Source organism: Castanea sativa, chromosome 3 (assembly GCF_040712315.1).
Source record: "Castanea sativa cultivar Marrone di Chiusa Pesio chromosome 3, ASM4071231v1".
In the NCBI taxonomy this organism is placed as follows: domain Eukaryota; kingdom Viridiplantae; phylum Streptophyta; class Magnoliopsida; order Fagales; family Fagaceae; genus Castanea; species Castanea sativa.
In genome coordinates, this window is record NC_134015.1 from 5,910,355 (window position 1) to 5,925,658 (window position 15,304).

General features: G+C 35.4%; 1 protein-coding gene across 1 annotated transcript; it reads left to right on the top strand.

Moving 5' to 3' along the window:
* The first annotated feature begins 13,342 nt into the window (after nucleotides 1-13,342).
* Nucleotides 13,343-14,122, top strand: LOC142628383 (uncharacterized). Its single transcript, XM_075802494.1, has one exon. It carries the CDS (start codon nucleotides 13,343-13,345, stop codon nucleotides 14,120-14,122), a length of 780 nt encoding a protein of 259 aa, XP_075658609.1.
* The last annotated feature ends 1,182 nt before the right edge of the window (nucleotides 14,123-15,304 follow it).

Genomic DNA, 15,304 nt, shown 5'->3' on the forward strand with positions numbered 1-15,304 from the left:
TGGCCTCTCCTATTTCCTTCAACACCAAATGCTCATAATACTCTATAGGTAATTCAGGGAGTCGAATCCATACTGCTACTGATGATAAGTTGGCCGAGGAAGGCCTGAAGTTTGGTTCCCAGCGTCTGATAGATAGATAGTGTCCTCCAACAAACCAAGGTCCTTCTCTGAGAACTTTGGCATGGTCTTCTTGCAAAGAGAACTTAATAAGAAAAAAAATATTGTCCTAATCCAACGCAATCCATCCTTCCCGTAGGCTTCCACAACACCATACCACGTGAGCGAAGGTAGTTATACCCTACCGTTTTACCAAAAACCTTAACTATCAGTGCATTCGCCCATTGCGACCTTATCTAGCTTTGGTGGTTCCGGACAGCTTAACTGCTAGTTCACCTGATGGGAGGTCAGAGAACTCATCATCCGACTCCACTTTAGTCTCCATGTTAGCTTCAAAAGCAAAAAGCCTTCTCAAAAGCGCCTGGCATCTCTCCAAGAAGCTTTTCTTCGTACGAGCCACTCCCACCTTGGTCAGGATAAGGAGGTTCTTCATGGCTTTGCCTCACCCGGTGGTTTTCTTTAACTTTTTTGGTGCTCTGCTGGAGCTCTTCGTCTTCCTCTCTTGACCGAACAGCGCTCTCACTCATGTTCACCACAGAGGTTTCATTGGATTTGGAAGGTAAGTACCATTCCTAAAATTCAGTGTTTTATATGACAATGCTTCCTCCAAAGTATATCGGTTCGTGGAGTGCTCTCTGCCAGGGGATTAAGTATACCTGATATGCGTCCCTTGTGTAATGAAGGTTCTGAAACCATCACTCATGCTCTTAGTGACTGCTGAGAAGCCCAAGTTTTTGGAATTCCCTAGCCCCTCCCCTTTCTGCTTCTCTGTTCTATGGGTCTGGCCTGAAGGTTTGGCTTAAAATCAATTGTTGCTGCTCCCGAATCTCCTCCTGTTGTAATATTGGCTGGGGAACTTTGTTTGCCTTTGGTATTTGGTCTTTGTGGATTAGGCGTAACAATGTTATTTTTTGAAATGAGAGGCAGCCATGTAATTTAAGATTTGATGTAATAGCAAGAGCCACTGAATTTGCTTTCCTCAGTGACCCGTTCCAAATCTTCCATTAAAGTTAGCTGGATTAAACCCCCATTAAATTGGCATAAGCTTAACTTTGATGGCTCTTCTCTTGGCAACCCAGGTTTGTCAGGTGGAGGTGGCTTAATTCGGGATGACAAAGGTTCTTGGGTGAAAGGGTATGCAAGGGCTGTTGGCTGCACTACTAGTGCTGCAGCTGAATTATGGGCTTTAAGGGATGGTATTAGAGTGTGCATCTCCCTAAAACTCCCAGCTGTGATTGTGGAACTTGATGCTCAACTGATTGTGGACCTGTTGAAGAAGGATGGTGATCAACCCAATAGTTTTGGTGCTCTCCTCAGTGACTGCAAGGATGGACTTCGACAAATTCCAATGGTTCGTGTCCAACACTGCTACCGGGAAGCAAATAAATGTGCGGATGCCCTTGCTAGAAGAGGTGCTCTTCTCCCTCAAGATTTTGTAGTGTATTTAGACCCCCTACTAAGGTTTCCTTTTTACTCAGTTTAGACAATGCAGGGGTAGCTTTTGATAGAGTTGTATTTGTTCTTTAGTTCTTAACGAAAGCATCCTTTTCACCAAAAAAAAGAAGAAGTTGGAAGCTTTATTATAACATTGTAGACATTTGGAATGTATTCTTTTAGGCATAACTGTTATTATAGAATTTTTTTTTTTTGGTACCGTATTATTAATTTGGTAAAGTGTATTGTAAAAATTTACAGTTTTAACTAAATCCAGTATTGTAATTAGTAGTAGTTTTTGTTTATCTATATATAGGTTGTAAAAGCAAAATGTAGGGAAAATTTTTGTAACTAGAAAAAAAAAGGACCTATAGTCTAAAGGCTATATTATAGAAAAATATAATTAAAAAGAAATGCCTAGAGCAGCAATTTAAAACCGCTTGAAATCACTAATATAGGTTATTCTGACAGTTTCTAAAAAACACCAGTATAGGGTTACAAACATGCCAGGACTGATATCGGCAATTGGTGTAGCTCACCCGGGGCTATTGTCACACTTATTGGCTAGTAGTTGAAACCGTCGGCATTAAAAGCATCGAGATAGCCCAATCAGATCTATACGAGTGTTTTTTACACCTATAGTGACGGTTTAGGAACACTAATATAGGACCATATTTTTTGTAGTGATTATATTGTGACTTCTTTTCAATTCTTGCAAGTGAATGTAGTGATGGATAAAGAATGGTGTTTTGAGAATCACCCTAAAAGATGACGAATTTTAACAAATGTATGGTCATAGTATTCAAGGGCTTTTCACTATGGATATAGCCATTAGATCGAACCATGTAAATTTCATGTTTGTTTTCTCTATCATGCTTATGCCTGCTTATTATTCAATCACTCAACAATTTTAACAAAAAAACAAAAAAAAATGCTTTGAATACTGTAACGCACTCCAATTAGTACTTATTAAAAATCTATTTTTGGATTCTATAATCAAATACGGAAACAGCTTTTGGTCAAGAAGGATCTGGTTTGGGACTTGGTATTGTTCGATCAATCTTTTGTAAGTAATTCAGGTAACATGTACTTTATTAAGAAAAGGGTCAATCATTGGAAGTTAATGTTGCTTTGGTTTCTTGTTGTCCAATCTTTATAAATAGTTAAGGTCTCTCTGTTTTATACATTTTGCTTTTGAAAGCAAAAGTGAAGCTAAGTTTACTTATTTAGCAAAAAAGAAGAAGCTAAGTTTACTTCCAACTCCCAAGGAGATATAATTAAAAGGTAATTCCAGAATTGGCAAAAGGTAACCACAATTGAGAAATAATGAAGTGTGTGTTTGGCAATCAATTAAAAGTTAGTATTTTTGCTTAAATTTTCTACAATTTGCGGATCTGACACTACTTTTTGTATTGCCTTTATTTCAAACAATTTTACTATCAGTTTTTTAGAAATAAGTTAGCAGAAATAAGCAATTCCCAAATCAACACAAAATTATATCATTGCTTTTAAGTTGATACATATATCATATATGCATCTATCTAATAATATCTAATCTATTGTGAAAATAATTAGTTTATGCAATATTAAAGAAGAGAGAAGAAAAATAAATATAGAGAATTTACATGATTGGCAATATGCCTACGTTCACAACGGCGACAAGAGAGTTTCACTATGAAATAAAAAGATTACAACAGTAACATAGTGACACTCTCACAAGACCCAAACCCCAAATACACATTTAGCTCTCTCTCTTTCTCAAAGAATAAAGAACACCCTATTTTATTTGCTCTAGAGGTTGCGGCACCACTCTTTCTCACACCTGTATTGTGCAGCACACTAACTTGATATATATATAAGACACTAAAAGTTGGCTGGAGCTTTTCAATTTCAAGTGGAATTCAGTCAACTTTATTTTGACCGACTTGGCTTATATTGGCTTGCAATTTAAGCCATAAGAGTAATATTTACACAACAAATCTCTACCTTGGCTTGAATTGATCAAGCATCATGAATAAACTCTTTCATTGACACTACATTAGTTCCTTGGGTCTATCACAAGCTGCAAACATCGATCAAGTCCAAGCAATGCTTGAACTTGTCTATTGGAACCGGCTTTGTCAACATATCAGTTGCGTTCTCTGAAGTGTGAATCTTCTCAAGAACAATGTCACCTATAAAAATCAACTCCCTTATCGTGTGGAACCTCATAGCAATATGCTTTGTTCAAGTATAATAAACCTGATGCTTTGCCAAATAAATGGCACTCAAAGAATCTCCGCCTTGGTTCAAACCAAGCTTTCTGACTAGCTCTTCAACCACAATGCTTCCTTTGTAGCTTCAATGGTAGATATGGTATGGTTTGTATAAGGAACCTTTACCATGTATCCAATTTCTTTTTCTTCCTTTAAGCACTGACTATCAAATAATCTAAAGTGTTTCACCAATGGAGTGCTTACAGGCTTAGCACATTGCATGTAGAGTTTTTCAAGAACTTTTTTAATGTAGTTCTTCTGATACCTCTTGTTTTCTATGCAACAAGTAGTATTGGAGCTTAGGATGGTGTGTAACAAAAGTGGCAAGGTGTTTAGGGTCATTCCTAGCAATGAAAGGGCAAATCTCAAGGGCCCACACAAAGGATCACGAAGAAAGGCCCACAAAGGAGTAATGCTAATGGAGCTAGATCATAGTTAAACTTATGGTTCGAATAGACATGGATGTGTGGGCGGGTTCTTATGAATGAGCATGTGGGGTTGATATATGGTTCTCATGAATGGTGTATGAGAGGCTCACGAAATGATGCATTGGTGATTAAAAAAAAGCCCATAAGCAAAGGAAAGTGAGTATGACTTGTTCATGGTTTACAGAAAAGAAAAAACTCACACGTGAGAGAGAAATTGTTGAGAATACATGTGTGAATAAAGATTCACATTAAATAAAAATAATAAGATGGAGTAATTAATAATTTAATACAATATAGTTGGGATCACACTCATATTGTTAAACCTTTTAGGTCAAGTGGTGTTCCTAAATATTATATTAACTACCGGCTTCTCAAGGTTGTCTCCTGACATAATCTAATATACTCTACTACTATATGCAATTGCAGAAACTTGTGCTAAAATTCCTCCATTTGTCAAAATTGAAGCACCCATTACTTGACATGTGGCAGCTTCAACAGATTATTTAGAACCATGTGTACTAAAAAATTAAATATTCCACATGGCAAGTCATAATTCTATACTTTAGGACTATGAGTCCATGCGTACTTTGTGTCAAAAGATTTAAATTCAGAAACTTTAATACATCATTAAATTACTTCTAAAGAGGTTGGATTTTTAAATGGGCAGAAAATAATGTGTCATAAATTACACTCATAAATCATCAACTGTTAAAGGTTGCCGACTTTTTATTTGCTTTCCATGTAAAGAAGCATACATATAATTTAAGTAAACTACGTATTTAGTCTCTAACCTTTAGGTTATATGTCAATATGGTTCTTAGTCATTCAAATGTGTCAATTTAATTTCTAATATTTTGATATTATGTCAAAATAGTCCCTAACATTAAGTGGTGAATAAAAATACCACGGCCAAGAAGAAAAAAGTTTATTGTCATATTGACTGCCACCTGTACTAGCGTGTCAACATAACCTTAAATTAAATTAAAAAAAAAAAAATCAGATAAGTGATTGACATAGTACACGAGGATAAATTTGGGATCAAAAAGTTGATTTCTCCATTTATATAAATTTACATCTTTCAGCCACACTTGTTTTGTACATATAGCTAGCCTCACTTCTCAACCTAGCTATAGATAGAAACTCATGGAGATTCTTGTCTTTTTTTTTTTTTTTTTTTTTTTTTTTTTTTTTTTTTTTTTTTTTTTTTTGCGATTGCACTATTTGATGGTTAGCTTAACTGTGACAGTAAAAACTAGCATCACCATAGACCAATTAGCTGTTCTTGCTCTCAAAGCCCATAATACCAATTACGAAACCTTGGCCAGCAATCGGTCTACCTCTACCTCTGATTGCAACTGGATTGGGATCTCTTGCAGTGACAAACACCTTAGAGTCACTACCTTGAACCTTTCTCACATGGGTCTTATAGGAACCATTGCTCCACATGCGGGAAACTTATCACTCCTCCCTCATTTTCCCTTCAGAAACAACAATTTTCATGGCTCTTTGCTTGGGATTGAACTCCTATTCTGGAGTGTTACCATCATGGCTTGGGTCCTTACCTAAAATCTCTAATGAATTGTTCTATAGTCGTGAGTTAGGGATTTTGATCCCAAATTTTTCCTCACGTGCTGTGTTACTTACTTATCTGATTGTCTAAAAAAAAAAAAATTAATTTAAGGTTATACTGACATATTAGTATAGTTGGCACTCAATATGGCGATAATTTTTTGTTGTTGCCATTAGCCACTTTAGCATTTTTCATCCACTACTTAACGTCAAAGATTATTTTAACACAATATCAAAAGGTTAGAGACCAAATTGACACATTTGAAAGATTGTAGATCATATTGACATATAGGCTAAAAGTTAGGGATCAAATATGTAGTTTACCCTATAATTTACTAATTTTGTTCACCGTGTAGAAATTTCTTTCTAACCTTTTTGCAAAACAATAAATAAATAAATAAACATGTAGAAATTAATTTTTTTGTTTTTGTTTTTATTTTTATTTTTTATATCTCTCTCTTAACTACTAATCTCTCCAATAAATAAGAATATTATCTGACATTTCATTACATACGTACTCATAAAGAAAAATAAATATTAACAGATGCTCTAAGGGGATTGGTTTATGAACTATTTTTAGAAACATTTTACGAGAAAATGATAAAACAGTTAGGTTATGTTTAGTAACAGTTTTTGTTTTATATTTTCAAAAACTTATTTTTGGGAATATAAAGAAAAATAATTTTCTTGTATTTTTGAAATAAAAAACATGTTTAGTTAGTTGAAATTAAAAAAAATAATTTTTTGAAGAAAAAAATAATTTTTTGAAGAAAAAAATAGAAAATATTAAAATATGTTGTTACTAGAATTTAAACTCTAATGCTAACTCTTTAAATGAGACAGATTTATTAAATTAAATTTGTGTTTTTATTGACTTTTGAAAATTAGAAATTGAAAATAACATTTTGCATGTTTTCAATTTCCTTCACAATTTAAGTTTTAAAAACAGTTTTTTGTTTTCTGTTCATTTGAGTTGCCATACAAGTTTTCTAGTCCCAAAAATAGAAAATTGTTTTTGGAAACAGAAAATAAGGGAAAAAGGCAATTACCAAATATATCCTTAATTTTTCTGATAGTTTTTTTTTTAATGGATAAACTACATATTTAGTTTTTATCTTTTATACCATATTTTGATTTAGTCCCTAACCTTTCAATTGTGTTAATTTGGTTCATAACCTTTCAGTATCGTGTCAATTTAATCTATGTCGTTATCTCTTGGATAGAAAAATCCGACTTGTCAAACGGCCTAAATAAAAATATTAAAAAAATTGTCACATCAATGGACACCTAGACTAACTTTATGATGAAATGATAAAATAGTTAATTTTTTTGACAGTTTTTTATAACTCCCACAAAAATAGTGTTAAAACTTTCTTAATATAGTTTATTAACAATTGTCTTAAAGACACTCATTAACGTAACGGGTGGAACCTTTATACTTGATAGTAATCAGCATTAAATTAGGTAGCTTTAATTTAAGTAGACTTCGGTTTTGCGTCAAAAGTCAAATTTATTGTGCTAAGCTTTTTGCTCATAAAAAAATAGAAAAAAAAAAGGTCGGATGCTTTGGGCACACGAAATGTGAAAGTAAACAACAATTAAGTTTGATTCCTATGCTTTTTTTTTGAGAATCAGTGTGATTCCTATGCTTGTGGAAAGAGTCAAAAGTTTGGAAAAAAATATAAAATAAAATAAAATCCAACAAAAGTTTATAAATCAATGCATAATATATACTGATAATAATAATATAATGGGTGCAACATATATGGAGTTTTTTTTTTTTTTTTTTTTGAGAAACCGTGCAGCATGGAGTTGGATGAGCTGCCATGTAACATATATAATAAGGGATTTAAATTTATTTTAATAATTTATTTCTGTCTTGAAGTACTAATATCGTTGCCTCATATGAAATTACTTTGATGTATCTAATTGTATATGTTTGTCTTTTACTCTTTAGCTGAAATCTTATGTTGTTCTTCCTCAAAAAAAAAGAAAAGAAAAGAAATCTTATATTGTTTTACATTGTTTATTTTTTATGTGGTTATAAAGCCTTTTTTCACAATCTTTACATTTTGTTCTTTATTTATTTTTCCTGGTCTCTTAATTGAATTTCTATGATAATTAATATTGTGTTCGAGTGCTAATGTTGTTGCTCCATGTAAACTTATTTTGACGTATCTAATTGTATATGTATGACTCTTTATTTGAAATCTTATATTATCTATTTGTATTGTTTGTTTTTCACGTGGTTATGAACAGTAATTTTTTTACCATATTTACTTTTTGTTCATTTTTCTTTTTTCTAGGTCTCTTATAATTAAAGTTTATGAATTGGTGTATGGAAAAAAATTATAAGAAAATGTAGAATTGAGTGTTTTAGATTTTCTTTATTTATTATATTTTTACTTTTTTTTTTTTCCGATTTCATTCCAATTTTTCTGTTATTCTAAGATTCAACAGTGTTAGCTTTTTAGGTCTAATTCCATTTAAGGCTTAGAACCAATTGTTTAATGGAAGAGAAGTGCAAGCCTGTTATCTACACTAGCCTCTGAGCACGCGCGTGAGCGCGCGTGCTTAGAGACTCTTTTATTTTTTAGGTAAAATTTAATAATTTGCATAAATTATAATTTGGAATTACAACATTTTCCAATCACAAAATACCTAGGGGTGTGATAAGTATTATGCGGTTGCAGGTAAAATAATTTTTCATCACACCCTTACGTATTTTTGTGATTGAAAAATATAGTAATCCCAAAATAGAATGGATACAAATTATTAACCTTTACAAAAAAAAAAATAATAATAATAATAAAAGAGCAATTTGAAAACCGTCAGGAGAGTGGTCTTGTTTTGTAGGCAACGTTTTAGTGGGAGTTAAAGATGTATCTACTTATAAAAAAAAGTGTATATATCTATTTAGTTTAGTTTTTTTTTTTTTTTTTGGATAACTATTAGTTTTTTTTTTTTATATTTAGTTTTTTTTTTGTATAAACATGGGGTGATTTTTTTAAGGAAAAAAAATCAGCAACGTTGGTTGTTTAACTTTTTTTTTTCTTATAAAAAAACTTATTTTTCTATTAAAAATAAAATAAAAATATAGTTGATTTGAAGAAATGGGTTAGTGGAAGAGTGCTCCTATTTTGTAGGCAATATTTTAGTGCAAGTTAGACATGTGTGCAAGTTAGACATGCACTTTTACCAGACTATCCTTTAGTTTTGTCTCTACTTAAATCTAAGGGTGTAGGGGTATTTTGGAACAAAAAAAATCTGGTTCAAACAGGGGAAGCCCTTTAAATAGTAGAATAGTAGTATCTATACTATTTTTTAAGGGGTTTTCCCTGTATGGACTGGATTTTTTTTGTTCCAAAATACCCCTACACCCTTCGGTTTAAGTAGAGACAAAACTAAAAGATAATCTGGTAAAAAAACATGTCTAACTTGCACTAAAACATTGCCTACAAAATATGAATATTCTTTCACCAACCCACTTCTTCAAAGTAACTATACGTTTATTGTTTTTATTTTTAAATAGAAAAATAAGTTAAAAAAAAAAACTAATAGTTATAAAAATGGAAAAAGAAAAAAAGATAGATGTAGGGTCAATGGACCCAGGAGTATGTATTGGGCCAAGGACCCAATCCGAGAACACTAAATAGTCGGAGGATGTGGGAATACCGACCCGAGAGGCAGTGTTGATGGATAAAGGGGCGAAGACTGATCAATGTCATCCCGAAACGTGGTCCGAGGAGGAGTCCGTCCTTGGCTAGATAAAGCTGAGATAGGAAAGGATGCCCGACGTCCAAAAGCGATGTTCTAGGAGATCCTATAAGTAAGGATATGCATGGTGGATGTACAGGATAAGAAGAATGGCTATGAAATATCCAAAGATAAAACTACTACCACCGCATTAAATGCTCTGCAGCTAAACCTCTGGCTGCATTAATGGGGAAGTGATGCCTGAGCATCAAGGTTCAGCCTTACAGCTACCTCTAAAGACTTCAGGGATGGGCTGATGGGACAAATATCCAAACCAGTAATCTGATCCATATGTGAAGGATGAAGAAAGGAAGAAAGATGATATAAAAGGAGGAGAAGACATTCAAGAAGGGGGGAGGGGGAGAAAAAAGGAGAAGAAAGGAAACACTGTAGACATTAAGATCAATATCTGTAACCTATCTTTGAGAAAGAGAGATATAGAATCCAGTCTCCTCGGCTTGAGTCCGATGACAATTTTTGTCATATAAACTATCCCACCCGTATGATGTTACGATCTAGCCTATTATCTTTGTTATATAAAATCACTAGAACCTAGATTTCAAGTATACTCTCTACAAATTCATTGTATTGGGCTTTTTGGGCCTATCCCAATCTTATTTTTTTTGGTTTAGGTGCAAATTGTGTCCTTACAATTGGCGTCGTCTGTGGGAAATCTTGTGTATTAGGAAGTTTAACATTATGGTAGGCTCAGCGTTAGGATCATATCCTGCATCTTGAAAGGGAAAGAGATCGGAAGGGCAATGTGCATACAACCCACACTAGTAGAAGTGATTCACGAGGTGGAAGCAGAGTCTCTCTCGAGGAAAATTCTAGGGCCATGCAGCTAGAGATTGACCGTTTGAAGAGGAAGTTGCGCCACGAATGGCGAATGCGATCTCCCTCCTTTTCTGACCCTTCTTCTGAAGACACTAGGGATAACAGTTACAGGCCCAGGTCAAGGACTCCTCCTAGTGAGTCTTTCTCCTATGAGGAGGACAACCCTCATGGTCGTAGAAGTAGGAACTCATCTTGCAGAGGCTTGGGAAATGATGCTATGAGTAAAGCGTTGAACCAAATTTCCAAGTCGCCCTTCACACGTAGGGTGGAAGAAGGGAAGCTTCCTCGGCGATTCACCCAGCCAACATTCACCATATATAATGGTAGAACGGACTCTGTGGAGCATGTGAGCCATTTCAATTAGAGGATGACAGTGCACTCCAAAAATGAGACTTTAATGTGCAAGGTCTTCCCATCCAACCTAGGACCTGTGGCGATGAGGTGGTTTAATGGCTTGAGGGCAGGTTTTATCGATTCTTTCATGGAACTCACCCTAGCGTTTGGGTCTCGCTTCATCACATGTATTAAAGTTCCTCGGTCCCTGGATTCGTTACTGTCCATGGCCATGCGAGAAGGGGAAACCCTGAAGACATACTCTGACAAATACTAGGAGATGTTCAATGAGATCGACAGAGATTTTGACGATATAGCGATAATGACTTTCAAATTTGGCCTACCTACAAAGCATGACTTAAGGAAATCTTTGACCAAGAAGCCTGTAAGAAGTGTTCACCAACTCATGGACTGTATCAATGAGTATAAATGGGTTGAAGAAGATCAAGAGCAGGATAAGGGAAATGCGAAGGTTATCCCTCAGGAGAGGAGGGATTTCAGGTCGGACAGATACAATAGCATCAGACCCTGAAGAGATTTTGCCAGACAATCTAGTGCTACCGCTCCTGAGGTGGTTAACACAATATTTTGATAACTAGTACATCAGCTTTTGGAGAAAATTCAGAGCGAGCCATACTTCAAATGGCCAAACAAGATGGCAGGAGACCCCATGAGGCATAATCAAAATCTTCATTGCCAGTATCATCGAGAAAGGGGTTATATCACTGAGGATTATAGGACCCTATGGAATCATTTGGAGCAGTTAGTTAGGGAGGGGAGGTTAGAAAAGTTTTTGTATCGGCCCAATGGGCAGGGAGACCATTCGGGCTTAGTCAATCAGGGAAACACTTCTTCAAGGCTTCATTTTGGTACAATCAACGTCATCTTTACTGCTCCTGGGAGGACTGGTTCTCATCCTTCCAAGGTGATGTCTGTAGCACGAACTCTCACCGAGGACTCTAATTTTAAGCCGAAGAGGGCTAGGGGGAATATCTAACCAGCATTGAGTTTCTCAGAAGAAGACAAGATTGGGACTACGTAGCCACATGATAATGCTTTGGTAGTTACGCTAAGGATAGCGGGGTATGACGTGAAAATGATGATGGTAGACTAAGGTAGTGGTGCAGAGATTATGTACCCTGACTTATACAAGGGGCTAAACTTAAAACTTGAGGACTTGACTGCTTATGATTCACCATTGATAAGCTTTGATGGGAAGGCTGTCGTACCAAAGGGCCAAATTAGATTACTGTGCAATCAGGCTCAGAGGTGGTAGAAGTGGATTTCATTGTGGTGGATGCATACTCTCCCTACACAGCCACTGTAGCAAGACCTTGGCTTCATGCCCTTGGTGCTGTTTCCTCAACTCTAAATTTGAAGGTGAAATTTCCATCTGGAGACCAGATCGAGGAACTAGTTGGGAGTCAGTTCGTGGCTAGATAGTTTATAGCGGCTGCAATTTTGCATCAGCCTGAGGTTGAATCCTCGGCCTCTGCTGAAGGGGGCTCATAGCAATCAATGACTCCAGTCATGCCTATGGTGGTAGCGGTAGAAGAACCCGCGTTTGAGGAGTTAAAGGAAGTTATTATAGATGATGACTCTGAAAAATTCTTTCAGGTGGGAGCTTAGTTGCCTTTTTAGGAAAGGGAGGAGCTGATTATGTTCTTGAAGAGGAACATTGATGTATTCACATGAAATGCTTATAAAGCCCCCGGGGTAGATCCAAGTTTCATTTGCCATCATCTAAACGTTAATCCGGCTGTGGTACCGAGGAAACAACCATCTCGGCGTTCATCCAAGGAGCATTCCGAAGCTGTCAAAGAAGAGGTAATCAAGCTCAAAAAGGGTGGCGCTATCAAGGAAGTTTTTTATCCTGAATGGTTGGCTCATACAGTGGTGGTGAAGAAGAAGAATGGGAAGTGGAGAGTATGTGTAGACTTTACAGATTTGAATAAGGATTGTCCCAAAGATCCTTTCCCAATGCCTCGTATAGATCAGTTGGTGGATGCCACTGTTGGGCATCCTTGGATGAGTTTTTTGGATGCTTTCCAAGGTTATCACCAAATACCTTTGGCTTCGGGGGATCAGGAGAAAACAACCTTTGTCAGTCTAATAGGGAATTATCGTTATAAGGTAATGCCCTTTGGTTTGAAGAACGCAGGGGCTACCTATCAAAGGATGATGATCAGGATGTTCGAGCCACAATTGGGAAAAACTATTGAGGTTTTTTTGGATGACATGGTAGTAAAGAGTAAAGTGGCTCTAAATGACACCTTTTAGAGACTGAGAAAATATAAGTTGCGTCTTAATGCTTCTAAATGTTCCTTTGGTGTGGGATCAGATAAATTTCTAGGTTATATGGTTACTCATCGTGGAATTGAGGTTAACCTAGTGCAGGTTAGAGTAATTAACAGCTTACAGCCATCTCGGAATCCTAAGGAGGTCCAGAAATTGACAGGGATGACTGTTGCTCTAAACCGGTTTATTTCTCGGTCCGCAGACAAATGTAGGCCTTTCTTCCAGTTGTTGAATAAGTGGAAGAAATTTGAATGGACCGAGTAGTGCGATTAAGCCTTTTAGCAGCTTAAGGAATATCTTTCTCGACCACCTATTATGTCTCGGCCCGAAGGGGATGAAGTTCTATTTGCCTACATTGCTGTGGCTAATCATGCTGTTAGTATGGTTTTGATTCGGGTTAATGGTGGTGTACAGAGGCCAATTTATTATATGAGCAAGTCCTTATATGAAGCCGATGTGCATTATTTACCGTTGAAGAAAGCTATCTTAGCAGTGGTGTATGCTACGCGTAAGCTCCTCCATTACTTCCAATCCCATACAGTTGTTATTTTGACTCAACTTCCTCTTAGGTCTATACTTCGAAATGCCGACTACATGGGAAGGATTGCCAAATGGGGTACCATTTTGGGGGCTTTAGACATCAAGTATATGCCTCACACCTTTGTAAAGGGCCAAGTCCTTATGGATTTGGTGGCTGAATTCGCTGACCCTTCACTAGAAGAAAATGCTAGGAGGCTAGACATAGATGAAATATCAGTTGACATAATTTCACTCAAGGAACCTCTGTTATGGAAGGTGTATGTTGACGAGGCAGCGAACCAAAGAGGATCTAGAGTGGGGCTAGTTTTGGTATCTCCTGAGGGAATTACTTTTAAGAAGTCCTTAAGATTGGGATTCTTGGCCACCAACAATGAAGCTGAATATGAAGTTCTACTAGTAGGAATGACTATGGTTCGGAAAATGGGGGGGAGAAAAAAGGAGAAGAAAGAAAACACTGTAGACATTAAGATCAATATCAGTAACTTGTCTTTGAGAAAGAGAGATATAGAATCCAGTTTCCTCAGCTTGAGTCCGAGGACAATTTTCGTCATATAAACTATCCCACCCGTATGATGTTGCGATCTAGCCCATTATCTTTGTTATATAAAATCACTAGAACCTAGATTTCAAGCTCATTCTCTACAAATTCATTGTATTGGCCTTTTTGGGCCTATCCCAATCTTATTTTTTGGGTTTGGGTGCAAATCGTGTCCTTACAATAGATATATACACTTTTTTTTATAAGCAGATACATTTTTAATTCCTACTAAAATGTTTCCTACAAAACAGGACCACTTTCCTGATGGTTTTCAAATTGCTCTTCTATTTTTTTTTGTAAAATTTAATAATTTGTATCAATTATAATTTGAAATTACTACATTTTTCAATCACAAAAATACTTAGGGGTGTGATGAGTAAATTATTTACTTATCACACCCCTAGGTTTTTTTGTAATTGAAAAATATAGTAATCTCAAATTATAATGAATTCAAATTATTAACTTTATAAAAAAAAAAACAAACAAACAAAAGAGCCTTTGAGCATGCGCGTGAGCGTGTGCGTGTGCTTAGAGGCTAGTAGATAATAAAGGGTTTAATTTATTTCAATAATTAATATTTGTTTTTTAGTGTTATGGTTGTTACTTCACATGAAATTACTTTGATGTTTTTTTTTTTTGAGAAACACACACACAGACACATATATATAGGGGAAGAGGGATGAGATAAGAGAATATACTCACACGCCAACACCAAACTTTGATGTATTTTTTATTGTATGTGTTTTTGCTTTTTAGTTAAAACCTCATGTTATCTATTTACATTGTTTTTCATGTGGTTATAAAGAAGTATCATATTTCAAAACATTAATGAGAAATATAAATATTACTACCTCCATCCCACTCTGTTTGTCCTGTTTGAAAAGTCAAACCTTTTTAAGGGAACATTATTTACTGTCTTGTCTATCTTATAAAAATGTATAAGTTTTCAAAACTACCCTTAAATAAATTTATCAAAAAATAGTTTTGAAAATAAAATAGGGGTATAATAGGAACATTAGTAAATTATTTACTTATCACACCCCTAGGTTTTTTTTTTTTTTTTTTTTTTTTTTTTTTTTTTTTTTTTTGTAATTGAAAAATATAGTAATCTCAAATTATAATGAATTCAAATTATTAACTTTATATATAAAAAAAAAAAACAGAAGAGTCTCTGAGCACGCGCGTGAGCGTGTGCTTAG

Excerpts from the sequence above, each read along its gene's own strand:
- LOC142628383 (XM_075802494.1), top strand. The coding sequence starts at position 13,343 with ATGTCTCGGCCCGAAGGGGATGAAGTTCTATTTGCCTACATTGCTGTG.